A 26,534-nucleotide genomic window follows, 5' to 3' on the forward strand; every position below is an offset into this window, starting at 1 on the left:
TGTGCTTTTTGGTTTTTTCCAAGATCCTTATAAAAGCCTGGGGGTAGAGGAGGAGCTCTTGTACTGGTCTTGGTCCTGCCTTGTCAGGAGCACTTTTCCCTTCCTGCTTCCCCACCCAGGGCTCTCACTTGAGCCCCAGGGCCATGTTGAGCTGCTGCTGCTTTAATCCTGCCAGAACCCACAGCCTGGCTTATGGAACAGTCATCTCCAGCAGCACCTCCTGACTATGTTCAGTCAGCAGGAGCTATATCCATAATTTTCTGCTGTCTGCAGCCTTGGCCTGATGCCCTCCCTCCCCTGAAAGCAGGGCAGGGGAAAACAGGCATCAGTCACCTTCTGAGCCCTCGACACCTGTAACATGTGGCTCCAGACTCACCAGAGCTATCTGTCTTCCTGCTTTCTCTTCTCTCCTTGGAGACAGGGAGTGAAGAAGGCTGTGGCTAATTCATTTAAAAGCTCCAGATTACTCACTGTATTGTTCTTCATTTGCATGTTGTTGCTTAAATTAGTGCATGCCTGTGTGGAACAGAAGAGTTTCATTAGCACAGAGGATGGTGTTTGCCTGAGCCAGTGTTCAGAGAACAGATTCTTCTGCAACAACATCTTGTTAATCAGCTAATTAATCATGTAATGCAATAGAAACCCTTGGAGAGGAGACGTCATCCTGCCCAGGGAGGCTGGCTGTGAGTCAAGCCTGCTCCCCACCAGCAGCTGTTCCTGGCAGGGAGCACAGCTACATCTTGGGGGCCTGCAGGAGCCTGAGCACAGCTCTCTGCTGTGGGGCAGAGTGAGGGATGATGTGGGGTCCTGCCTCCTGCAGGTAAGAGCCACAAATATTTTGCAGTTAACCACAGAGAAGCGCAAGATGAGGATCTGGAGTAATTCTTGGCTTTTGTTGCTCAAGCTAGGAGGTGGCTGGAGGCTATTTCTTCACCCAGCATGCCATTAAACCATGCGACTCCTTTCTACAGGCTACAGCAGGCACGGACAGTGTTACCAGTGTTCAGTTACACTTGTGCAGGAAATTGTCACAAAGGGCTCTTATCCTTGCAGATACCATCTGCAAAGTGGGAGGTCTCCAAGTCGTGCACTGCAGGTGTACTAGGCGTACTTGAGGAGAGGCTGGCAGGACTAACAGGCTCCTCCTGGTGCTGGCTCGGTGGGCCCTGGACCGTCTGGGACAGTTGCAGATGCCTACCCTCAGTCTTAAGGCTTAAAATCAGGAAGAGATGGAAAACACCATTGTTTCCTTAACCTAGAAGCTACCTGCCTGGGTTGGGTCCACTGTGGCTTGCCGCTGAGAGGGACAGGTGTGCCCTGTGGGGCTGCGTCCATGCAGCATCCAGCTGGACCATCACCTCTTCCTCTGAGCATAATGCAGTGCCTTTGGGGCTCCCTGCAGGCACAGCCGAGTCTCCCCAGTTCAAAGTCAGGATTCAGCACGCACCAAGGTGGAGGGATGGGAAGACCCTCCTGGGGGCAGCGATCTAAGAGGAACCTCGGTGTTTATGCTAAAATGATTGGCGGCAAGATAATTAAGCGTGGAAGTTTAAAATGCCGAGGGACCACTCCAGCTGAAATCTAGTCAATTAAAAAAAATGTCAGATTAATTCCTAGTCCCCTCAACACTCTGATCTACAGCTTTACTTGTTTCTAAAAAGTTGTCTGTCTTTTCTTGGTTTCTACCTGAATGGTGTGTGCAACTTCAGGTGCAGCGAATGTGCAGGGCCACAGGGACCGTGGCTGGGGACAGGGCAGGTGCTTCCACCCACAAAAGGGGAAGAAAAAAAATTTTAACTTTAAAAGAAACACTTTTCCAGTGTTTCTGTTCCTCTAATATCTCCTTGATAGGGAGCATGGATAAAAAAATAGTAAGGTAGAGATGAGTCAGGGTTTACGGTGTAACTCTTGCTTCTTTGAGCGCTTTGTGCAGTCTCTGCACCGTCGGTTACATGTAAGCCACATTCTAACAGTTTCCTTGAAGTAAAGTGGTTGTAATTTGTATTTTTCTGCTGAATACCAAGGCTTGGGGTGTCAAGTGCGCACAGGACTCCTAAAGCCAGTGCAGGCCTGCGGCTCGGGTGTGCTGGGCATGATGCCCCGTCGTGTGCCCGGTGTGCCATCTGGGCCCTTCCCTCAGCCCCGGCCCGGGCGGGTGAGAAGGGGCTGCAGCTGGGGAGGGACACGGCAGCCCCGCGCCCGCCCCGCGTCGCCTCCTGCCGCTCAAAGGCCGCTCGAGCGCTGCCAAATTGTCGCCGGCGCCTCCCTGCCCGCTTCGCCCCCCGAGGCAGCCCCTGCCGCTGGCTGCCGGGCCAGTGTCGTAGCTCAGGGCTGGCGGGCCGCCCGCCGCCGGGCCCCGCGGGCCTACAGCTCCCGGCATGCCGCGCGCGGGGCGGGCGCCCGTTTCCCCCCTCGCCGTGCGCGCCGATCGGCCGTTGCCTGTTCGAAACGGCCAATGGCTGCGGGACGGCGCCGGCTACAGCCAATGGCGGCGCGCGTCCGGGGCGAGGCGGGGCCGAGGGGGTCATGCGGCGGGCCAATGGGGAGGCGGAGCGGCAGGTATGAGATGGCGGAGGGAGCACCGGCGCCTGGCGGGCGGCGCGGCGGCAGGTAGGAGCCGGGCCCCGGATAGACCGACACCTCCTCACCCCTCCCCGGGGCGGCGGGGCCCCTTCCCCGGCCCCTCGCCGCGTTACGGGTCGTGGCTCGGCCCGGGCCCGTTGTGGGCCAGCGCACCGCGGCCTCGGCCCGCCCACTGCGGCGCTTTCCCTGCGGGCCGGGCTCTCACCGTCCCCGCTGCGGCGGGGCAGCCGCTCCGCCGACCGGGTTGCCCCCTACCCTCACCGAGCTGTGGCAGCGCCGTAGTCCCTGGCTCTCGGCGGGGGGACGCCCCGCGGGACAGGCGTGAGGATCGGGGTGGGAGCCTGTGGGGCCCCCCTCCCGCGCCGGTTTGCGGCGCCTCGGCGCTGCGTTCGCCCCGTCCCCGCGGGCTCAGCGGCGGGCAGCGCTCCCTGCAGCTCCCCGTGCTGCATTGCGGGGGAGACACCGCCGGCTCCTGCGAGGCGAGCGATGCCGCTCCGAGCCGCCCGCCCGCGGGTGAGGGGGCTGTTCCCTGGGGAAGCGCGACCCTGCGCGCAAATTAGCGAGACGAAGCCCCCCGCCCCGGGGTTGCCGTGCCCCCCCGCCCGCAGCCGTGTCCCCGCCGTGGCGCAGCCGCTGGCCGCCTGCGGGGGCGCGAGGCCGCTGTGGCCGGGCGGGCGCGTGGCTCCTGCAGCCGCAGTGACAGCGCCGAGCGCTTGGCAGTTGCAGGGTTTGGTAGGGTGATGGCACTGTATAGGCTTGCTTCGCATCCAGCCCTCTTTCTCCCTTGCTTTGTCCACTCTGTGTGCGTTATTGTTGCTTTCTAAATACACGTGCGATCTCAGTTTCGCATAATTCACCTTCAGCACCTGGTTCGGTGTGCATAGCCGTTCTGTGACTGTTGCCGATAAAACAGCAGCGACTGCAAGAGCACTTCACCAGGACGGCGTTGTTGGATGACTGTTAAAAGGCTGTATCATTTATTTCTCCCTTTTTGTGGGTTTTTTTTTGTGGTTTTTTTTTTTTTTTTTTATCAATACCCCACCCCGGTGTGATGTGGACCTGCAAACTGAATATCCTTTGAGTGGTAATTTTTATGAACGTGCAAAACGTATAGCTGAGGGCTGATGCCTCATACCTAGTCTGATTCACAGTGGTGCTGTCCTGTTCTCTGCTGAGTGGGACCCATCCTGATGGCACTTGCTGTGCTTATCTGGGGACACTGCTTTGGTTCCTGGGTTGGGGCAGAGCGTTGCTCTGGAAGGAGGGATGAAGAGATGGTGCTCAGTTTGAGCAGGGAGTGCCTAAAATGCCAGACCTGGTAAGGGTGTGAGTATGCTCTGTGCAGCTGAGAAACTCTCTTGGATAAAGCATTTTAAATGTGGGCTGGATCAGTCTAAATGACTGAATTTATTTGTTATGTGCTGACAGTTGTCACTAGGCTGTAGTCCCCTAGTTTTTACCCCTTCCCCCTCAAGTGATTAAAGTGTTAAAGCGAAGCCTGAAGTACAAGTTTTACTCCAACGCTTAGCAAATTGATCGATCTCTTACTTTGCAGGTCTGTCACCACAAAGATCACAAAGCTTGCCTTTTTCTTTTTTTTTTTTCTTTTTTTTTTCCTTTTCTTGAAGCATGCTCCACAACCGTGCTTTTGCCCCTATTCCCTCTCATCTGGAGAGAAGCACAAGTTAGCTAGTAAAGCTTGCATGCTGTGCGTGTGGTCTTGCAGCAGGCTGACTTAAAGATTGGAAATGAAAGCTGATTGTCTTTACCTCCATACCAAATGTTACTGAACATGACAAAAGATGATTTGTGTGGGTCTCTCTTCAGTTTGTGGTCTCTCTGACCTCTGCCTGGCTCTTCATAACTGAGAATTATGATTGCAGTGTGCCAGAGTACTCAGTTTCAAAAGAGAAATATCTGTCTGTTTAATTAATGCATTTAATGTTTGATTCAAGCAGTGCCTAAATGCTTTGCCAGGCACTCAGTGTTCATGTCAGCTATTTGATATGGCAGGGGGGGATGAGTGGAAGGGGAAAAAGCTGTGGGCCTGGAAGGCAGGATATGCTAGGAAAAGGCTTGTTATCTTGCTAAAATAGCTTGATAGTGTGTCCCTGCACAACTGGACATCAAGAGCTCACATCGTAAACAGGTGACGAAAGGAGTCACAGTTGCCAGTTATATTTTACTGCAAATAGGAAAACGTTCACTGTAAACATGACTTAATGGCAAAAAGTCAAAGTGACTTGCTGAGGGTCATGCAGAAAAAAGGGTTGATTTCAGAGTTAAAGCCAAGTCTGAACACATGGCTACTTTTCTCTGAAGATAGCCTGGAGCAGGGAACAATCTTAATCAAATATTCCCTTTTGTGCAACCCTCGCTAAAATCTTTGAGACCTAGACTTGCATTTAACCCCCTACTCAGTCCAAGCTCCCTCAGGCACACATCTAGACCCGAACTCAAGACTGTATTGCATTTGCAGTATTTTTTATGTTTGCAGGCAACATCCTGTTCTCATCCAGGGCCTGGGATGGGCTTGGACAACAGGATCCTTGTTCTGCTACGCATCAGTTAATTGTCTACTTGCATGAAGGAGGAGCATTGCTTGCCCATGTACCCCAAGGCAGTGTCCGGGTCTCTGCACCAGCCTGGTCATTGCCTTGTTGCTGTGTGCATGTTTATATGCATATGAAAATGTCACCAGGCTCTGTTAATGCTCTTTTAAAGGTGTGTGGGGCACTCAGTTCAGTCTGAAACTGAAGCGCTGAGTGCTGGACACTCTGCTGGGAAATCAAATTCCTTGTCCTAAAGGTCAACAGTCTTCAGTGTGTGTTGATTTGATAAGTGGCATGAACAGATGGTAAGGAGACAGGGCAGCATGGAAATGTTGGCTAACATCTAATGGTTGCAACTGAAGTCAAGTTCCTCTTGGAAATACTGTCCCTCTGTATGCTGGGTTAGGCTCCCAGTCACAGCTTAGGCCTTGTATTTCCCACTTGTTTCAGAGTTGGCTCTTTCTGTAGGATCTCATTTTCACTTGTTCTTTAGCTGGAGGCAAGAACAGGGAGCTGAGAACTCTTCCTTCGTTCTGCTCTGCTGGGTTCAGGCACGGACCTGCTGTGCTGCTTCTGTGCCAGCTTTCACCAAACCTGAGCTGTGATCCTGGGGAGTGATGCTGTTGGTTCCTGTGTTACCAAGTTGCACGGGTCTTGGAGCCAACATGGGTAGAGAAATGGGAGGAACTGTGACCCTGTGGTGTGATACATTTGGCTGACCCTTTGTTTCAGGGCTTCACAGGTCTGGCATGTTCTGGCCTCTCATTTCAGTAATACATTACACTTACTGTTGTGTCTGATGAGTGTTAGGCCCTTTTCTCCAAGAGCAACGGCCTCACTCCCTGGCTTTTGGCATTTCTCACCTCTACGCTAGGTAATTGCAATTAAGCTATCTAGAGTTTCCTCATGAATTTTTTCAGAAACTGTAGATAGTAGGGAATGTGATAAGCTGCTTAAATAATTGTCTGTCAGCTGGCTTACGAGAACTTTTAATGTGTTTGCTTTTGGCCTATAAAGCTCTAATAATTTGGAGTCCAGCCAAAACGTCTTTTCTTTTCGAGTGGTAATGTGGCAACTCTGATTTCCAGAGGCAGGGAGTTCTCAGGGGAGCCAGCATTAGTTTCCCTTTTTGTTTTTCTGGAGCTCAGACTCAAGGTTGAAATGTAGCTTTATGGTTTGGGAGTTCCATATGGGCATTCCTACAGCCCTGCTTGCGAGCCGTCGTATAGCAGGAGACAAGCGTGCCACGGCTGGCTGTGCCTTGGAGAGCAGGAAGCCTTTTCGGGAACATCCTTCACAAGCTCTCAGGGGTGCCTGGAGCTTTCCTCTCATGCATGTGCCACTCCACATTCTCCTGGGCAGCCCCTGAACAGCACATAAATATATCCCTGCTCCCTGGGCTCTGCAGAGAAATCTGGTGAATCCAGACAGAGATGACCACAGGTGGGATGGGAAGAGCAGCAGTTTCTGAGCAGCATGGGAGAGCTGCATAAAGTTACGGTATAGGTTCTTGTCATATGAATTCTGTTATCTGTGTATAGTATTCCAGGTTTTTTACATCCTAGCCTACCCAAATCCCCTTCAAAAGCGCTAGGCCCCCGCTTTGCTCAGTTTGGTGAGTTAATTGGGCTACTTTGTGCATCTCTGTCTCTCTGGTACTGCGTGCTGTGCTGCTCTGCGGCTGGCCCAGCCTGTTTATCTCTGTGCCTCAGCAGTGCGGACCAGATGTCACCATCTTATTTAAATGCTGGCATGCATCCAGGTATGCCTCATTGCAATTCCAGCTTGTGAGAGTTTACACATCTGGAACATGGGATGTGGCCTCTGACATACTCAGTGGTGTCTGCGGAGGATTGATGATGAGAAGGGATTTAATGCGCTCTCGTCCTTTGCAAACACCACCATGATACAAAATACAGATGCAAGCATGCATCTTGCCCGTTGCACCTCCAGAGCAAAGGAGTGCTGTGGAATTATAGAAGTTTAACAAATGAAAACAAGAGCTGTGACTTCCCAAGTACCTCTGTTCTCTGTATTTGCCAGGCTGTGACCACAAAAATCTCACCTAACAGTACTGTTGGGAGCTGGCTGTGGGTCTTGCTGTCCCCTTGGTCCAGAAAAAAACACAGCAGTCAAGTGAACCCGGGAGTGCTACAGCATGCTATGCTCAGATTGCAGTGTTTTGCTGGGGCGCTGACAGGTGATGGTGGGATGGGATTCCCAAATGTGTTCTGGGCACCAGTTGATGCTACCAATTTTGAGTGATTATCATCCTGTGGGAGGGCTGGAGGAAAACATCCTTCCTGCCCTGCTGGGTTGTGCTGAGTTCTGAGGCTAGCTGCTACAGTAGCTTGTTAATTTTGCTGTGCTTTTTTTGTGTGATTGATCGATTTTTCATGTCAGAAGTAAACCTGGTTGTCATGGGGCACCTCTTTGTAGATGGTCATTCTGCTCTGACCTGTTCACTGGCTTGGAGCTACTGGACTGAGAAGTGTCTACACAGTGTATCTTTGCTAGTCTCTGAACTGCATGTTTCGCTGCCTCCGAAGGATGCCCTGGGGCTCTTATCTGCAGATGTAAGGGTGACAATCAGGGGTGCATGCAGCAATTTGAGTGCTAGGAGCCAAGGAGGTAAAGGTAGGTAGGACTAGGCCATGCCTCTTACTGACTTCCAGTAAACTCAAAATGAGGAAGAAGTTAAAGATGCGAAATGAGGATAGTGAGGGAATGCTATCATTGTTGGCAACTGGAAATGTACCATCAATGTACTTTGGGTATATATGGCAGACAGGTGTGGACCTTGCAGTCCACCCAACCTAGGACCACACAGGCACAAGTGGGGAAGAAATGTTCTACCTGGGATATGAGTGAAGTTGAAGAGCAGTCAGTTGGCAAGAATCCAGGGACAGGCGTTCAGTAAAGACTTTTAGATTACACAAATAAAGGTGTTAGGGTTCCTGGGAAGAGGAGGTGTCCTTGCAGTTCGTTAGACTCAGTAGTCAAAGGTCATGGTAGGTAATTCTGCAGTGCATGGGGAGAAAAGGCCCAAAATCCCTGTCCTAGACGTGGGACACAGCATTCAGGGCAGATAGCACCTGGGCCCACGTGGTACCTCAGATCTATGATATGCTATTCACAATGCAAATGGCTCTAATAAAATAAAGCAAAAGAGATGCATTGTTTTGTCATGATTATAACTGTCATAACAGTCATAAATGGGGCAGGGAAAATACATCAACAATTTCTATATGACTAGCTCCAGGCCCTGGTGACCTTCTCCTGAAGGAGGCAGCATGCCTGCCCAGCATGTTCTGGGTGGTGGGAAGTGGCTGCAGGGCTTCCTCAGGCTGAGACCTTCCCACCCTGCTGCAGGGGTCTGGATGCGGCCACACGGTGCCCTGCGTTGCTGCCAGGCTCCTGCAGCTCCCCAGCACTGCTGGCCTGTTGTCTCTGCCTCGCCAGCGGCTCCCAGCCAGTGCCTGGAACTCGGCTCTTGTGTCCTCAGCCCCGCGTCCCAGCCGTCCCTGCCTGATAGCTTTCAAATCAGCTCCTTTGTGCTCAGTCCCATGTCGCCCCTCACACAGAAGCTGGATTTCTTCTAAATGTCTGCAGTGTGACCTGATTATTTTTCCTGTCCTTCCTCACCCTCCTTTTTAATAGTGTCTACAGAAAAGCTGGCAGAGTTCAGTTATATCAGTCATGCTGACTGATAGTGCTGCCTCTTCTCTTGGGATTCCTCCCTCTTTTCTGCCCCTCCAGCATTCATTTCAGATTTAGCTATCAGCCCTCTGAAGACAGGGTATTGCCTTTGTTCTGTGTTTGTACAGCATGGAGCACAGCGGAGTCCCCAGCTGTGACTGAGGTTCCCAATGCCACAGTGATAAAAGTGAATAGATCAGTAACAAGAGGAGGCAGCTGCTGCCATCTAAAAAGATTCAGTTTTGGTGCTGTTTCAGTGAAATCAGGATTGGATCTAAGGCTCCTCTTCTATTGCTGCTCCCAGTAGGGGTTTATGTTAAAATAAAGACACAAACTTTAGACCGCATTGAAAGTCATGAAAATCGGAGCGGCATTGCTATTTATTGCTGTTAGACTGTTATTCTGATGTTAAGGCAGACATATGAGCTTGCGGATCTTTAATGTAAAATTACCGGGTTTCTGGCGGTAGCTGTGTTTCTGCATTTTTTACAGAGTCTTGGGTAGGAGGAGGTTGAGCCGTTGCACAGCGTGGGTGTGCAATGAGCTGTGGTGGTGGCGCTGGGAAGGAGACTTGGTGAGGAGCACTGCAGTGAACATGTGGTTCCTCTCTAAGGCGCCTCTTAGTTCTTTTTCTCCTTCTAGCACTAGAAGGCATCTGGATACTCTGATGTTGTGGTGATGAGTGGTTGAAGTACTGCTTTCTTGACTTCAAAATATTCCAGTGGCTATTATTAAAGATATCACAGAAGGATTCTCTAAGGTCAAACTTGAAAAATTTCATGGTGAAATGCAAATTTTGTGATGTTTCACATATTTCAAGATGTCTTGCTACTGCAGCTTTCTTTGACACTGGTAATATGTTGCATTTTCAATTTCTTCCAAAGCACGCTTCCCTGGTACCCCCCTCAACCCTTTCATCTTCCCAGATAGGTCCGTCTCCAGGTTCACATCACAGATGCGTAGCTGATGTTGCTGAGGTCTCCTGTGAGTCCTTTACAGAGACAGAATTAGAATTCTTAGATAATAGCAGTGACTCGGATACCCAACTTACCTGGTGTCCAAAAGATGGCCACGTGTTACGTTAGTTCCAGGTTGTCCAGCACAGGCTGCCACTGCATAATAGCAGCTTTCTTCCTCAGCTCCTGGCTGTTTAAGTTGTGTATTATTATCTAGTCCCCATAGCCAAAAAGCTGAATCACTCCATGTTAGCTGTTTAAATGTGAAGAAAGCAAAGCAAAAATTAAAAAGGCAGTGTTTTCTAGTATGGTTTACTTGTATTAAGTCTAGAGACGGTAGGTAATGATCGGCATCCACTGTCCCATGCACTGTGTACTCATCACAAAAGGACTCTGCCCCTAAAGACTTTATGAGTATAACCCTAGGCAAAAATTGCTGCATGTTTTTCTTGACGTTTTTTAGAGGCAAACCAGTCATCCCATGAAGAGTTACTGTGCCGAATCCAAGGCCTGAATGTGATCTTTGTTAAACTGTCTTACAAGAATGTTGGTCTGAAGTACAGTCCTCAAAGCAGCCTTAACTGTGAGGTCACTTCTAATGTCTCTGCAGTCCATTCCCGTTAGACTTCTTTTAAATATATATATTATTTTTTTAAATCTAGGAAATAATTTGTCTTCTAGTCCTTTTGTATTTAAAATGATTCCACATCATTCCACTATGGTTCTTTCATCTCTTTGCAAAATCTGGGATGGCTCCTATCTGGTTCTGGAAATACTCTCTTCAGACATCCTCGTTAATTGGTTCCTTACTCCGGCACAATGTAGGAGATGATGCTCCTTCTCTCTCCCCGGGGAAATACGAGCCTGTGCGCATCTGTCCCGTCTCCCTTTGTGCTTAGCCAGGCAAAGTATTGCTCGTGTTTTGTGTTCTTTAGCACTGCCTGCTTATCGCCCTGTTCTCAGTATTTGGTAGGAGCCTGGCTCTTTCTCATAGGCTAAACATTTTGTTATTACAGAGGGAGATTTTCTTCCATTATCTTCCTTATTTTCCAAAGCTCTTTAATCTTTTTGCTCCTGTATGGTAAAACTCACCTGCTGTGGTGTGGGATGGACAGGGGTGGATTTTGCCCAATGAAAAATAGGTACATCAGGCTCATCTGAAATCTGCAGCTTCCAGTTTTTCCACTTTCCCAGCCAGAAAAACACAGCTAATGTCTTGCCCCAAAGGTACCCCTTCCTTTTCTTTCTTGGCTTGTGTTCTCCTTATGCACTGTTTCATGTTGCTTGAACTGGTTTCTGCCTTCACATGGGTGAAGACAGAATAACATAAAAACTGTAAAAGCCACCAAAACAGTTAGGTCTCACGTATCTGAATGCAATCTTGCTGCCACATGAGCAGACCACCACAGGTTCAATTACCAGGTTTTGCCAGTTTAAGTCTCATTTTTATCCTAGTTTCCAAGGCATTTCCTGGGCCTGGATCTAGTTACCTTAGGGATTAATTGATCCATCATGATTTTGACCTCCTGCACCATCCACTCCCCATGAAATGATGGGGCTGTCATGCCTGAAGCAAGAACGTTGTGTGTGACAGACAGCTTTCTTTGTGACTTGGCTGGGATCACAGGCTTCGCTTCTAAAATACCAGAATGGCAAGAATCTCAGCACAATATAGGACCCATTTTTTTTTAATCTGCTGTCTTAATCACAACCTTATTAGTACAAGGTTTTCTTATTCATGGAGATTTGATTTTATTCATGGGATCAAAGAGGAAGCTATTTATTCCTTTATTTTATCATCTTCTGACACATCGTAAAGCAGTCTGAGATCACAGCATATAGAAAATATAACTCTGTAAGGAGAAAAAAAAAAAGGAAAGGCAATAAACTCCCTGAATACATGTTTGTCTCCCCTTGGCTGCTGTTATATAAACTGTGAATCTAGGTAGAGTACATTCATCTTCCTTTTTTAACATGAAAACAGCAGATGGGGCACATGGCTTTTTCTGAAGGTTGTAGTGTGTGCAGCAGTGAGGATTGGCAGGGTTATTGTGTGTAAAGCCAGTGGGGGCTTTATCTTTGCTCAGAAATAGCGGTTTGCTTCACATTTCCATTTTGATTAGCAATAATGATACAAAGGCAAATTTTCTGTGCGAGGAAGAGCTGCTAATAAAGTGACCTTTCAAAATTAAGTAGTTCATTGAAGTGCCATACCACAATAAGAGTATACAAGGCTGTTCCCAGCTGCGGCAGGCAGGGAAACTGGATGGGAATCTAGAGACACATGGAATGGGAAGCCTGAAGTGGATGAATGGCACATGGTGGCACAGTAATAGTGGCAAAGAGCAATGGCCAGGTGCTGTTTCCAGCTCTGGAGGGGCCAATTATGTGCTTTGTCTTAGAAAGAATCTAAAAGTGTGAAAGGCAGGGGCAGGCATTGTTTCTAGCAAGGTTTCTGGGCATGGGGTTGTGCAGTTAAGGGACTCGACTATTGTCCTGCCAGTGCTGTAACATTGGTTGTGCTTGGATGCTGTTGGGAATGTGTTTGCATGGCTTTACTCATGGTAAACACAGAGTACATTTGGGGCTATTTTGTGGATTCCCCTTAGATACAGGTGGAGAGCACTTAATACCACACTGGTCCTAATTCAAAACCCGGGTTTCTATGTAGGAATTATTTGCCGTTAAACTCCAGCTACGCAGCCTTTGGCAAGAGACATGAATCAATTTGTCCAGCTTTTCTTTTCTGTTTTGTCTCTGTGTGAAGGCTGATGCCCAGTGTGTGCCAAGGGGGCCTTTCAGACCCAATAATGCGCCCTTGTGTCTCGTAGCATGCGTGGAATTTGCATAGGCTGTGCTGGGACAGGCAGGTTTCTTTTGTTGCTGGAAACAAGGAGCAAGTTCTTTTCCCTGTCTCTGCTTCCTAATGCCTCTCCAAAAGCTCTCAGCACTCATGTAAGAAATTTACTTTTTTCTGTGTATTTTTGCATTAAATGTTAAACTTTGCGCGACTTGTAACACGGGCTGTGCAGAGAATTGTCAGTCAGTTCTAGTTGACAAAATTGTTTAATTTTCTTTCTCTGAATCTAGATATCTAATTGTCAGAGGGAGCAGATAATCTGTGATGCTTGATGTAACTGCTGCAAAGTATTTGCATATCTTCTCTGTGGGGAAACAAAACTGCTAGTGAGTGAATAACCGTGCACGGATCATTGCAGGCAGGGTCACTGGGCCTATACACTTGCTATTAACCCTTCTCAGGATCTGTATTGCCACAGAATCCGTTGTCATGGGTTTCAGGCAAAGGGCTTGCTCCACATTATTGGCAAAGCTGGCACTTGCTTGTGCATTATAGACCTGTGCAATGAAATGTGAATATGATTAGATTAATTGGAAGATGCTTTTTGGCAGCTGATACAGAGTTGTTGCATTTTTATCTTGATTTATTGCAAATAACAAACTGTTGAAAAACAGGCTGGGAAGTGCTCAGAAAAATATGTCCCCCATTTGGAGTCGGCAGCATGCTTGCTAGGCCACTCTAAGCCATGCAGCTGGGAGCCTTTAAGAGCTTTCTAAAATTTTAGATGACCTGGCAGATTGCCTTGCAGTCTGCCTTGCAGACTTTCTTCCTCTCCATCCTCTTGAAGGAGTCTTTGACATCTGTGGAGAGCAGTGGCAAGGGGAGAGGATTTTGTATGGATTCTCACGATGCAAGTGTTGCTGAGAGCCTGGTTTCCTCTGATTTCAGCAAGTATCTTTGTCCTTGTGGAGCCTGAGTCCCAGCTTTTATTCTCTTATTATGATCACGCATCCTGGAAATGATGCCAAGATGGTCTTTCAGGTCAAAAATGTGCAGCAGTAGTTCACCACACCACAGCTGGGTTCACAGATACTGTGTGGAGGCAGGCTGGAGTTCATGTGACTTACCAGTATGTGCTTTGATATCTTCCCCTTGGTTACCTACTGTCAATTTACGTCAGAAAAATAAATTGCTGGGATCTCTGGGCTAGTAGCTGAAGCGCTCTGTTGTTTGAACCAGTGGATGTAAGGTCCAATGTGTCGCAAACTGTTTTGGTGGCAGGCGTGCTGAGCAGTAAGCCCAGATGCCCAGCGTGGTCCAGACATGGTGATGTGGCCTCCACCCCTCAGCAGAGAGGAGAAGGTCGGAGCACTGCAATCTTTTGTGGGAAAGCCTGCTTTGAAGGGAAAGCCTTTGGTGGCCATGGGGGTGATTGGCAGAGCACATGCTTCCCCGTGGGTGCCACACCACACCTAAGGGACTGATACGATCCCTGGTGCACAAGTGCAGCGTTTCTATTGCATGTGCACTTGGGCAATTGCTATTGGAAAATAGTGTTCAGCGGGACCTCACAGCAGAGGAGGGATGTTGAAACCATGGAAAGTATTATATAAGAGCCCAAGAATGATTAAAGGATTGGGGAATGTCACACAGTGAAAGCATACAGTGTTTGCAAGCTGGGTGGGTAGGCAGCCTCCACCCAGAACCCTGAAGACCTGGCACGCCAGTTTACAGGTCCAGACCAGCACTTTATAGCCAAGTATAACATCGGGGCAGTAGCTTGTGACTGGAGAATAACGACACTAATCCTCACATTTAAGTAAAAGAGGAACAGGAGAAGCCAGCTAAGCAACTCTAGCCTGTGGGCTTGACTTCAGAGGTGGGCAAGTGTTTGAAATGGTGGGAAGATGGTAATGGAAGACTTACAGGCAGATGGAAATTGGGATAAGTTCTAAGTGTGAGCATTAAGAGCACTGACTAGCCTGAGATATTTCTTTGATAACTCTTTTGATTTTAGAAATGGTAAATGTAGCTCACCTAACCAGTGGTAGGGCTAAGTATCTGTTACAGATAACCCTTAGCAGAGCAGTGTCTCAGATGCATCCCTTTTCCATGCTGCATGAGAAGCTATGAAATGGAGAAAGTAGAAATCAGTAGAAAATAGGGAGGTCAGATAAAGGACAGCTTGAAGAAGAGGCAAGAACTGGATGAACTGAAAAGAGATGTTCTAGGAGAACGGTTACTAGGGGTTCCTTAAGGACTGACTTTCTGTGGTTTGTGGTGATACTGATGAGTTCAGGCTCACCGTAGACTCAAGAGTGCACAGCTGGGCAGTTGTCATAGCTGACGGAGAGCAATACCCAAAGATCTGGCAGCTTGTCACCTGAGAGTGTTTCACCGCATCCCTAGCAGAACTGTGGGTCAGTATTATGGCATGTTTATGATTATAAAAACAAAGTCCCAGGCCATGGGAACTATTGTTGATAGGACAGTAGGAATGATAGATTGGCAATGGGAACTGATGAGTATAAGCTGGCCATGAAAAAATTTAGATTGGGGTTTAGACTTTCAGGCTGCTGGGATCGAATTTCTGGGAAGGGAGACAGACCAATCTTATTTATGATTGAGAGTGGTAGGTTAATGTAAAGTATTGGGTGACCTATCTGCCTGAGTTAGTAGGATGTAGATACAGTGCAAGTTTTAGTTGGGTGTTGCCATGTGTTACATGTGTTACCACCATGCTACAGAATGCTAGTCTTGGGCTGTGTTGTACAAACAGGCCAGAGAGAGTTTTGCTCCAAAGGGAAATGTAGCTGCGCTGTGCGGAGTGCTCACCTAAGACAGCACTGTTGGTCTAGACTGGGAGCTCCTGTGTCAGCAGATGTCTCCTTCAGGGCAGACCAGCTGGCTGTAAAAAACAAAGCAATGAGGAGTTACTGTATTTTTTTTCCTCCTTCCTTTTTTTCCAGTGATGCCATCTGCAATTTTGTCATTTGCAATGACTCCTCCCTCCGCAGCCAGCCCATCATCTTCAATCCTGACTTCTTTGTGGAAAAGCTGCGCCATGAAAAACCAGAGGTGTTCACAGAGCTCGTTGTCAGCAACATTACCAGGCTTATTGACTTGCCTGGGGCAGAGCTGGCCCAACTAATGGGAGAGGAGGACCCAAAACTGCCTGGGGCAAACAGTACAGCCTCTGGATTTTTTCGGTCTCTGATGTCTCTGAAGCGCAAGGGTGAGTATAGCATGACGTCTGGTGCTCACCTTCAGGGTGATGCTGACTGCCATCATCTGTTACATGTAGTTTATGAAACTCTCAGTGTAGGCCTGTTGTTTTGAGCTTGTGCTGAATGGTTAATACTATAGGTTTGTAATCTCTGGGGATGACGCCTTGTTGCATTGTGTATGAATCTGACACACGGCTAAGGGAAGGAAAGCTCTCCCACTGAGTCACAAGGTTCACAAAGGACCCTCTTGCTTTCTAAACCCCTTCTCAGAGGGGAGTCTAGATCTGATCCTAGTCTCAGACTTGGTTGACAATTTAGGTCTTGGCGGATTATTTGTACAGCCACTTATCAGAGTCAATGTTTGCCTGTCAGAGCCCTCCCCAGGACCGTCACTGAAAGAGTTTCACAAAGTTGAAAGTACAGATGATTTATTAAAGCAACAGATACAACAAATTCAGAATTGCTATTGATAAATACACTTACTGTGAAAATCGAGCTCATGTGAAAAGTTCAGCGCTCTTGTTAACAGTACTTTCCTGGGTAACATCCAATGTAGTTGGAGGTGTGAGTCTTACCAAAGAGGTGTCCCTGCTTGGGAAGGAGAGAGGTCCAGGCCCATTGACCCGCCTGGTAGTTAGAGTTCTTGCCCTCAAAATTCTAAATACCAGATTTGTACTCGTGGCAAGGTGGAACGAAGTCAATTATTATGTGCCAATTGGCCCTTAGCAAGGATTGTCAGTCCTGGAAGGTCAGTGGGGCCAAACAGTTCACCATGGGGTGAGGGATTAAGTACAGATGTACAGGGGTCTTTCAGGCTTTTACTGAAGCAACACAGGGCTGCGGGGCCCCCGCCTCACCCCAGACGTCACTCAGTCAGTTTGAGTGTTAGACCACACTCGGTGACATCTGTTTCGTGAGACAAGCATGTCACTGAAGTCAAACCCCACTATTCTTGCTGATTCATGGTAACTTCCGTCACTGGCACCACCAACTCTGGTGTCCCACACCTCTAGGAAAGAGTAAAATGGAGGCCAGGAGGTTCATCCCAGAAATGCCCTGCCCTTCTAGAGTACTTTTCTTCTGGAGGTTATTGCTGTGGTTTATGTCAGGTTGGCCTCGGTGGGTCAGCTGCTCACTGTGCGCAGTGCAGCACGTACCACAGAGAGATTTCTTTGGCCTCTGTGTGTTTCTGGCCTGGCTCTGTGGATAGCACTGAGCTGGAGAGTGGTGCCTGAGCAAGCTACAGGTTCTTCCTCTACACACCAAGGTGTCCTTGTCTCTCTGCTTGCTTGTGTCCATGGAAGTCCATGCTCTGTTTTTCCTAGCTTTCCTTGTAAGTGGTGGAATATCGGTAAAGGCTGAGAGCATCAGATTCCACAAACAACAATAATGCCCAAGCTTCCCAGGCCACTGACTTCGCTCAGGGCCCACTGTCATGTTCAGTTGCTGTCCCAGTGCTCTGGAAGGTCTTGCCTGTGCAGCTCAGAAATCTGTACAAATCTGTGATCCACATCTCAATCCAGTGAGTCAGTGACAAAGCTCTGCAGACTGACTCTGCTGAAGCCCAGATTCAACCCTGGGAGATGACAAATTTCTCTCTGAGACAATCATTCAGCTTGAGTTTCCTTCTGGTAAACTGACAAGTGACTTATCTTCTCTTTCAAGTTCAGCTGTCTTGTTATGAAACATTAGCTCTAGGCCCTTTCTCAGAAGTCTGAGATTTGCTTTTGTGCACAGTTGTGTTCAGATCCTCTCCTCTTCACTGGCTGGCATTTACCACTCTGTTTTGTTGTAACTAAAAGCGTGTTCTAGGTGTGTGTGTGCCTTCTCCCACCTCTGCTCACGCTCAAGGGGAGCCTGGTTCTCCCAGTAAGTTCAGTTAAACCTTCTCACTCATCTAGACAAAAACTGCCTCAATCTGGGCACCTCTCACATCCCTCAGCAGCTCTGTTTTCCTAGCTAGACTGGCTGTCTGCTGGCAGAGAAGCTGTGGGTAGCAGCCTTCAGATGTTGGCAACCTAGGGCTGAACACTTCTAATCAGCGTTCCCCTTCTTTTGAGCAGTTCTGCTGTTGTGAGTAACTCTGAGAAGAGAGCTATCGCTATGTTTGAGTATGGGTTTTTTTTGTCTTCAACCTTTATATAGTTTCTCTAAGTGTTTCTAATTCTACCAAACCTATTCCTCCACTGTGTTTCATAAAGACAAGCTCTGCAGCCCCACTGCTCAGGCTGTATTTTCTGGTGCTGGCTTCAGCCCTCCACTCCTGTCTCACCCAGTGGGAACCCTGGTCAGATATAGTCAGGGGGAAATCAAGTACTACAAATAAATTCCTTTAGCATCCTTAGGTGAGAACTAGTCAATATTGCCATGCTTACCTTGCTGCTCCATAGTAACAGGTCTTCACGCTGCCCCCAAACTGCAATTAGACTGTGCTTGTTATTGCTCCTGCCTCTGTTCCCAGAGTGTAGTAGAAACACCTTAAATTCAGACCATTGCCACTTGACAAGCAGGAGTGAGTGAGTAACCAAGTTGAAAGTGTTTTCTTAGCATGTATGGAAACTTCCACATTCTTGTGAAAACCTTCTAGCAGGGACTTCTGAGCCTTCTCTAGCTTGTTTTTTTTAATTATCTGTACTCTGCTGGAGCCCTGCTCTTATCAGACCTGACATCTGCTAGCTCTCTTCCCCAAGAGCTCCGCCTTCCCCCATACAGACGTCTCCATGGCCATGTGTCTCACTACAGTTACAGCTAGCAGATGTTCCCAAGTCTGCTGGCTGCACTCCCAGGCTGCAATGGCAGTGTCTCTCTGCATTGACAGGCACTGTCTGTGAACTCCTTGGCCAAACTCTGAGAAAAATAAGTTTGTGTCTACAGAGAAAATCGGTTTCATGTACTATGTTTCATCTTGGAGCCATCATTTGTTGCATCATTGTTGCAGTGTTATAGACCACCTAGAAAAAACAGGTTTTATTTCTTCAAAGCCAGAGGCCAAGGACCACAGAGCTCAGAGCAGATGAAACTGCAAATACTTGCAATTTCTTTGAGCATCAGGAAACTCAATCTCATGCTGCTTCTTAGTTTCAGAAGCAATCATACAGTAACATCTAATCCTTTGTAACTTAGCATTCATTCCCCAGACAAGTCTTTCAAGTTTCTTTGAGAATCAAATTCTTATTTGGGTATCAACTTCTGACTTCAAAAGTAAATCAGATTTATCAGGCCCTGCATGTGTCAAGAAGATATATTTTCCTCTTCTCCTTCTGGCCCCTATTGATTCTATCTGTTGAATGTCTCATGAGTTTAGTTTTCTTCAAGGACAAGAATATTTTGCTAACCCTTCTCTCCCTTTGCACTCAAGTGGATAAAACCCTCACATTTCCCTCATTTCTCCTGCAGGACTGAAGCATGCGCTTTGTCAGAGGGAGCTCAAAAAGTTCTTATTTAACAGGAGGCTGGAGTTCCTGGTGGCTTATTATGTGTTTCAGGAGTCCTGGAAGAAAGCTGAACATTCTTCAGGTGGAATAAATTTAGTTGCACAGGAAGGTTGCTAGAGAAATGCATAGAGTTAAACAGGTCTTTCCTATATGCTGTGAGCATCAACACCACAGAACAGTAAGATCTGTAGTACAACAGACCAAAAGCTAGTAAAATCAAAATGTGCTATGAGGCCGGGGCGGGGGGGGGAAAGCAAGAGAAAGCTTGTACGAGAGAGAAATGTTATCAGACCAGCCAATGCACTGCTTGGATTGGTGGGCTATCAGCTGTACAGTAAGGAGGGAAATCTTCAGCCACAGAAAGCTGGGCAGGTGCCCAGCTTGCCCTCAGAAGTGGCCCATGCTTCTGGCAAGTCTGGTTGTGGAGAGAGGTATATTCTTCTCTTAAATCTGTTGGTTCTTTGAAGCCTTAGTGCAAGGGCAGGACAAACCAGCTCTGTACCTGGTTCCAGTTCTCAGTGCCAGTCAGCATGTTGTGGTATGGTCTATCCAGCATCTAGCTGTCTCTAGCTGTAGTCAAAACTTCCATGCACCTGAGGGAAGAAGCGATGCTGAGGGCTCTGGTTGCTGCCAGTGAAGCACCTGGGAGTTGTCTCAGCTTTCTTTTGTATATCTGATTGAGAAAGCCATTCGTCAGCAGGACTGCATTTATTAGAAAATACTGTCTTACCTGGGAAGTCCCTCTGTGGACAAGAATAGTTTTGTGCATTGGTTCAACAAGGGCCTTTCAGTTAAATGGGCTTCTTATCTAATGTCTCCTCCCGTGCAAGGATCTTCTTTCAGCTCAGTTGCTTCTATCTTCTGGGGCGGTAGCCTGTGTTATTTACTGGAGTTCTGGAGCTGACAGCTCATGCTTGATCTGTAACAGCCCCATGAGATAAAAGCAAACTCTAGGATTGAGAGGAGCTTGTCAGTGCTCCATATGGAGAAAGGCCCAGCTCATTGCTTCACTACTCTGCTCTTTTTTTTTTTTTATAACTCTTCCTTGTTCAGCCTTCACAGTTTACTGTAATTAGGCCAGGGCAGGTGAAATGGAAGAGACATTCACTGGGATCTGGGAATTCCAGGAATTACCCATCCCTGAAAATGACAGTGTGAGCCAGTTGGAACATGTCTGCTCTTCCCAGTAGCGCTTGTTCTACTCTCCCATAGTGTCATAGCTGCATGTCTTCTTTCTGCTCCATACCATGTCAAGCCACAGTGAAGATTAATCTGGACTTTGCTTCCCAGGTGTGTGTGTGGAGTGTGGCAGCCACCTGGGCAATCCAGGCTGTCACATCTGCTCTCTGCACTTTGCTGTTGCCATAAGACCCAGGCTTGCAAATGATATGCCCTTTAAAATTGAAGCGTCTGTTCTGGTGTTGTTTTCTTTTCAGGAGCTAGAAAATGTTTGCTTTAGCTGATAAAAAACTGTAATTAGGCTGCAGTAAGAAGCAGTGTGATTAAGCCATTTTAAGTACAGCATGGTGAGATGAAGTGACTTATTTGGGAGTGCTTGTGATATATCTGTGGGGGTCCTTGTGACCTTCGCCCTCAGCATTTTGGGGCACCGGTCTTTGCATGCTGATATCCTGTTCTTTGGGGACCACTTACCTCTGTGGTTGTTGGGTTCTAAGCTGCCTGAACACATTACCTTCTGTTCTGCAGAGAAAGGGGTGGTGTTTGGCTCACCGCTGACAGAAGAAGGCATTGCACAAGTTTCCCAGCTAATCGAGTATCTGCACAAAAGTAAGCGACTCTGTCTTGCTGTCTTCCTATCCCAAGGGGTATCTGTCTGGCCCACCTCAGGTCTCTGGTGCAGACAGAGTGAAAAGCTCTGAGCTCTCCACCAGCAGGAGTTTGGGGCTGCCCTAGGCAACCGTTGCCCAGAATTGCCTAGCAGATATGTTAATCTCTTCCCTCTGTGCATGGACTCAGCTAATGGGAGCCAGCTTGAAGTCATGTGTCTGAACACAGTTCACTGGGGTTTGCTGTCAAGCTCTGGAAAGGGGAGGGAACTGCTTTGGTAAGAATCAGCCTCTGGTTAATCAGTGGCCTTTTTTCTCCCCTCTGCTGAGCAGATCTAAGAGCAGAAGGCTTGTTTCGGGTGCCAGGCAACAGCATCAGGCAACAGATCCTAAAGGATGCTCTGAACAGTGGTACAGATATTGACCTGGACTCTGGGGAGTTTCATTCCAATGATGTGGCCACCCTACTTAAGATGTTCCTGGGTGAATTACCAGAGCCACTGCTGACACACAAGCACTTCCATGCCCACCTCAAAATTGCAGGTGAGTGAGCAGCAAGAGATAGTGATGAGCAGGGGGAATGGAACTAGTTTCCTAGAAAGCTGGTAATGCTACAGAGCTGTGCACCAGGCTATGTAAGTGTAATCCTTGAAGGCAGGGTAAGAAGGAATCTTCCTTCATCTCAGCCTAACGGTGGAAAGACTGGAGCTGAAAATCCTAAGGAATTAGACCAAGCCTGTTTAGCCCAGTCTTCTCTCTCCAGCAATAAACAGATACCTACAGAAGCAGAGCCTGCACTGGTAACCTGGGTCTCCATCTGATTTAAGTCTGGGGGCCTCCTGAGTGAGGTGTGGTTTTTACGTACTTAATAACTGTTATTGATCTACCTTATGTGAACTTCATCCATCTTGCCTTCAACTCATGACAACTCTTGGCCAGCGTGTTGTCCTATGGGAGGAGTACCACAGATTAACACATTGGGTGGGGAGCTTGGGAGCTGGAGGGAGAGACAGAGGGCCAGGAACTGTGCAGGAGTTTGGAGATCTGCGTACGAAGAGGGGAGGGTAACCACTTGCGATAGAGCTGCTGTTAGGAAAGCTGATGCATGTCCTTCACGTTCTGCCTTGTGATTTGGCAGACTTGACACTGTTTGATGAGAAAGGGAACAAGACCAGCACTCCAGACAAAGAGCGCCAAATTGAAGCCCTCCAGCTGCTGTTTTTGATCCTTCCCGCGCCTAACCGCAGTCTGCTCAAACTGCTGCTGGACCTGCTCTACCAGACCGCGAAGAAGCAGGATAAGAACAAGATGTCTGCCCACAATCTTGCCCTCATGTTTGCACCCCACATCCTATGGCCCAGAAATGTGAGCAATGCCTCAGTATTTGCGGGTGGGATATGGCAAGGTAGAAAGCAGCTTTCTTTGGCAGGCCCGCAGGGGAAGAACCAAGATGTGAAGGTTAAGTATTGATATGGTAATGTGAAGGTTGGAGGCTGGGATGGTGAGGTGGAGCTTCCCGGCAGGACTCAGTCCTAGTGTTCAGTCCAGACCTGCCATAGGTCTCGTTTGCAACAGATGCTTCGTCTTTCTCAGTTAAATTGAAAGCACAGGACAGTTCTGCTTCTTTTAAGAATGACAGCTCCAGAAAAACCTTGCAGATCGCTGCTGGTGAACTGTTTGGCCCCAGTGTTGTCTAGTTTTCCTCTCAGAGCAGCTTTGTCTTTGTGAGCTCTGCCTGCCCATCTCCTCAGAGCAGGTCTCCTGCTGAGACACCATGTGTGTCTATGTCCCAGAGACAGTGAGGGCAGCAGAGACTCTTCCTCCTCCCCTTCTAACTGCTGCACCTTTGGCTATGTCCCCTTGCCAGGTGACAGCGAATGACCTTCAGGAGAATATCACGAAGCTAAACAATGGAGTGACCTTCATGATCAAACACTCTCAGAAACTCTTCAAGGTAAGTGTGCTTTGTGGGCTTGCTCTCCCTGGCCCTTCAGCAGGAGACTGGACGAATGCCCCTTCTCCAGACAGATCCCAGGTGTCAAGTGTGTATAACGAGCGCTCTCTTCTGCGGTAAGAGAAGGAGGATTTCTACAAGAAACTGTTCCTTTAGTGACTAGGGAGAACGGCTTTACTAGGCGGACAGCCCCGGAGGTGGCTGTGCAGGGGCAGGTCAGAAGCACGGTGCAGTGTAATACCACCCTCTGCTGGGCACCCAGACCTGCTGCCCGGCTGGGAAACCTGCTTCTGGGGCGCAGGTAGCAGCCGGGCTCCCCTCGGGTTCTGGCAGGATAAGGAAGCTGAAGGGGCTTGCCCTGGATGAATGCTGCCAAGAGCTGAACACATACAGCAGGTCATTTTGTTGTGAATGTCTCTGCAAGTGGTAGTCACCCCCCTGCTGTTACAGGCACAGCTTGCAGGCATGGACCTCTGTCTAGCTCAGAGCAGGGTGTAGCGGTATGACAGTCAGGAGCATGCAGCTTTCTGCAGGTTCCTCCAAGGAAGCTTTTCTGCCACAGGCAGCCTCTTGACTTCTCAGGACCTTCCTGGTCACTGTAGGCATCTGCTCTCTGCAGAGAGTCCTCCCATAGAAAGTTCCCCTTCTGCCCTCTTACTCAGGCCCCTGTTTGGCCAGCTCAGAGCTGGGGGAACTGCTTGGAGAAAGTTCTCATGGAACCCTGCTCTTACTCTGTGTTCTGCTTGTGCTGGTTGCCTGCGTCAAAAGGAAACGGTGAACAGGGACTGCACTGGGGACATGAAATCCCATTGTTCTGTCTGCCCTAAACAGCTGAATCTTGATGGAAACGGCTTGTTGTGGTATGTTTGAAGAGCAGCTTTTGTTGGGGCCACTCTTACCCCAGGGCCAAACATGCTAAACATACATTTGGCCTTTTCTCTGTTCATCATCACAGGCCCCAGCGTACATCCGAGAGTGTGCCAGGCTGCACTATCTGGGGTCCAGAGCCCATACATCAAAGGTAAGGTCAGCAAATGCAGTGGCTGCCCTGTGTGAAAGGGCAGAGGCTATGACACTAGGAAGGGATCCTTGTGAGTGAAAGAAGCTGAAAACAAACCAAGTCATGAAAGAGGATCTGTCGGAGAGCAGGAGTGAGGGAACCATATGGTGTGGTGCAGGCGGCTGCATTAGGGAAATTGGGCAGAGCTGAAGCATCTGTTAATCAAAAGCACAGGGAAAGCAAGCTACCAGCCCCTGTTTAGCAGCAAACCTGCTCCCTGTGCCTAGTACATGCAGCACCTGCTCCTTCATGGGCTCGTGCCTTCCAAACAGAGAGACACGCCTGCTGCTGTGGCCATGCTGCTTGGAAGAGGGGCTGGGATAAAGGCTACTTGCTGCCACTGGGACAAGATTTGTCTGTGTCTTGCCAGCAAATGCTTCCCTGCCTTATATAGCTGCAGAAGAGGGAAGATGCATTGCAAGGAGCTGCACTGACCCTTCTCAAGCCTGGAAGGGCTTCTGCAGCTGGCATCCGGGAGGGGAGGGAAGAAGCAATGGGGGTCACCTTTGTATTGCTGTCACCTCTCCCTGGCACAGGGCCTGCTGGTGCAGTGCTGCTGCAGAGGGGTAGGGAAAACGCAGCCCTTCATTCACTGGGGTTAAGGCAGCTCACGAGACTCTTCCCAGCCTGGCTCAGATGGGAGGCTCGTTTGGATTAAAGCATGGCAAGCGACTACTGTCTCCGCTTTCCCAGGACGACCTGGATTTGCTGACATCTCCTGGCTCCAAGGAGCTGCAGCCCCTCAAGTCTCAGAAGCGAAGCCGGCTGGACACTTGCCACCAGGAGGAGACCCAGCAGCGCACGGAGGAGGCACTGAAGGAGCTCTTCCGCCATGTCCACAATATGCCTGACTCTGCAAAGAAGAAGAAGCTTATCCGGCAGGTAGTGTGGGGAGGAAAGATATCTTTGAGATGTGCTTCTCAGCACAATCCTGGGCACAGGGCTAAGGCCTTTTTGAGAGCTGCTCCTAATCTTGGGCAGGCTGGGGAGAGTGGGCTTTGGGCTGTGTAAGTGGCAGAGCTGTATGAAGGCAAGGGAGGAGACTGCCTATCCCAGATGTGGCTGACCATGGAGCTTGCTGCACCAAGCTGTGCTTTGAGCTCTGTTTTCCAGGCCAGGGACTTGCCAAGCTAGCAGTTCCCCAGTCCTGTTGAGCTTCCTCCCTGAGAAAGGGAAAAATCTTTTCGCCTCTTGCCTGCAAAGAGTGGACAAACTGGCCTCCTCTTGGTCCCATGAGCATTCTTAGCCAACCTGCTGCTCCAGAGAGACTAGTTGATATGGTCAGCACTAGTTGTGGCTGCCAGCCTCCAGCTGCTGCCCAACGCCCTTTCTGCTCCAACACCTGTGGATTTTGGCTAATCGGGTAGACAGCACAAAGCCCTCACGCCCAAGCTCCCTGTAATCCTGGGTGGGAGATGTGGCCTTCCTCTGCTTTCTTCTCCCTGCAGCTCCGAGCTGCTCCTCCGTTTTGGGGTGCAAAAGAGAGAAACTGAGTTCTAGGAGCAGGTAGAGCAGCACACAGCAGCAAGGGACTGGTGTAACTGTAACAGTAACTGTGCTAACATACTGCCCTCATATTTCATCCTAGTTTAACAAGCATCCTACAGCTCTCACTCCTGGCTCTGATGTACCCACATCCCCAGCACCACGACGTACCCGCTCGCGCTCCTTCAGCGGCCTCATTAAGGTAAAGGCAACCTCTGACTCAAGCTCTCTGCTGTGAGTTTGTGATGTCGCTCTGTGCTTCTGCTTTGCCCTGGCTTGAATGAGGCCCTCAAAGGGTAGGGACTGTTCAAAGTATTGGGTCCCAAAACCGTAGATCCACTGGGGACAGAAAAGCCAGCACCGTGACAATAAGCCTTGTTACTGTAAAGTATAACCCTCTATGAAATGTGTGACTGTAGGATCTTTGCATCTTTCTGAAGGATTGTTTGCTTCCCAAGACGAGATGAGGACTGACAGGGTCATGTAGTCTAGCCTGCTAGCACAGGTGTTAGCACACTTGCAGGCTGCACCACAGCAGCGTGTACCCGCTTCTGACAGGCTGGGTTCCTGGCCAGAGCTCAGGTCAGCTCCCAGGCCCTTCGCAATCTGGCAGGCTCAACCTAGTGGCATGGTATTTCAGGTGGTTCTGCTTTGCAATCTTTGTCCCAGCTTGGCTTCCTTTTTTCTTTCCCAGCATCCAACTGTTTACCAGCAATGCATCCTGCTCCTTCCCTTTCTTTTTCACTTTGCACTCTAAGCACTAGCCAACAGCCCTCTCTTCTTACGGCAGCGGAAAGTTTTAGGAACCCCAATTATCCTGGAGAGGAAGAGCAGGGATGCCACACCGGAGCCTGAGCGAGTCAGCAAAGAGAATGTCCACCTGGTAAGAGCTGCTGCCAGCACCGCTGAAGCTGCTGGTGGTGGAGCGTGTGAGGGGAGTTCGAGTGCAACTTGGGTGCTCGTTTCAGTGATCCCTGGGGGGGCTGCTTGCTGTTTT

General features: G+C 48.9%; 1 protein-coding gene and 1 long non-coding RNA gene across 10 annotated transcripts in view; one reads left to right on the forward strand and one right to left on the reverse strand.

Annotated features, from left to right (window-relative positions):
• Window positions 1-7: 7 nt before the first annotated feature.
• The window catches only part of ARHGAP19 (Rho GTPase activating protein 19), a 30,213-nt gene continuing 3,686 nt past the window's right edge, over window positions 8-26,534 (forward strand). Inside the window, exons 1-10 of one of the 3 annotated variants that reach the window (XM_080401841.1) lie at window positions 2,459-2,610; window positions 15,560-15,825; window positions 20,959-21,039; window positions 21,372-21,581; window positions 22,177-22,403; window positions 22,906-22,992; window positions 23,948-24,013; window positions 24,746-24,934; window positions 25,641-25,739; window positions 26,328-26,420. In XM_080401841.1, coding sequence (XP_080257967.1) covers window positions 2,486-2,610; window positions 15,560-15,825; window positions 20,959-21,039; window positions 21,372-21,581; window positions 22,177-22,403; window positions 22,906-22,992; window positions 23,948-24,013; window positions 24,746-24,934; window positions 25,641-25,739; window positions 26,328-26,420 — 1,443 coding nt within the window. In that variant the 5' untranslated portion in view covers window positions 2,459-2,485. Of the gene's footprint in view, window positions 2,611-11,642; window positions 12,746-15,559; window positions 15,826-20,958; window positions 21,040-21,371; window positions 21,582-22,176; window positions 22,404-22,905; window positions 22,993-23,947; window positions 24,014-24,745; window positions 24,935-25,640; window positions 25,740-26,327; window positions 26,421-26,534 lie in introns of those variants that run through there. The other 2 variants (XM_080401839.1, XM_080401840.1) reach the window with 2 other exon arrangements.
• LOC308069500 lies at window positions 9,197-20,945 on the reverse strand. Of its 7 annotated transcripts, none has more exons than XR_013930408.1 (4): window positions 18,193-20,945; window positions 15,426-15,498; window positions 11,281-11,643; window positions 9,197-11,123 (listed from the first exon to the last, which is right to left on the reverse strand). It is a non-coding gene; the product is annotated as an uncharacterized lncRNA (long non-coding RNA). The 7 variants fall into 7 exon arrangements; XR_013930409.1 differs by having other exon boundaries at window positions 9,197-9,980; window positions 10,883-11,643; XR_013930410.1 differs by having other exon boundaries at window positions 9,197-10,043; window positions 10,883-11,643.

The sequence above is a fragment of the Falco punctatus genome (genome assembly GCF_963210335.1).
Source record: "Falco punctatus genome assembly, chromosome: 9".
In the NCBI taxonomy this organism is placed as follows: Eukaryota; Metazoa; Chordata; class Aves; order Falconiformes; family Falconidae; genus Falco; species Falco punctatus.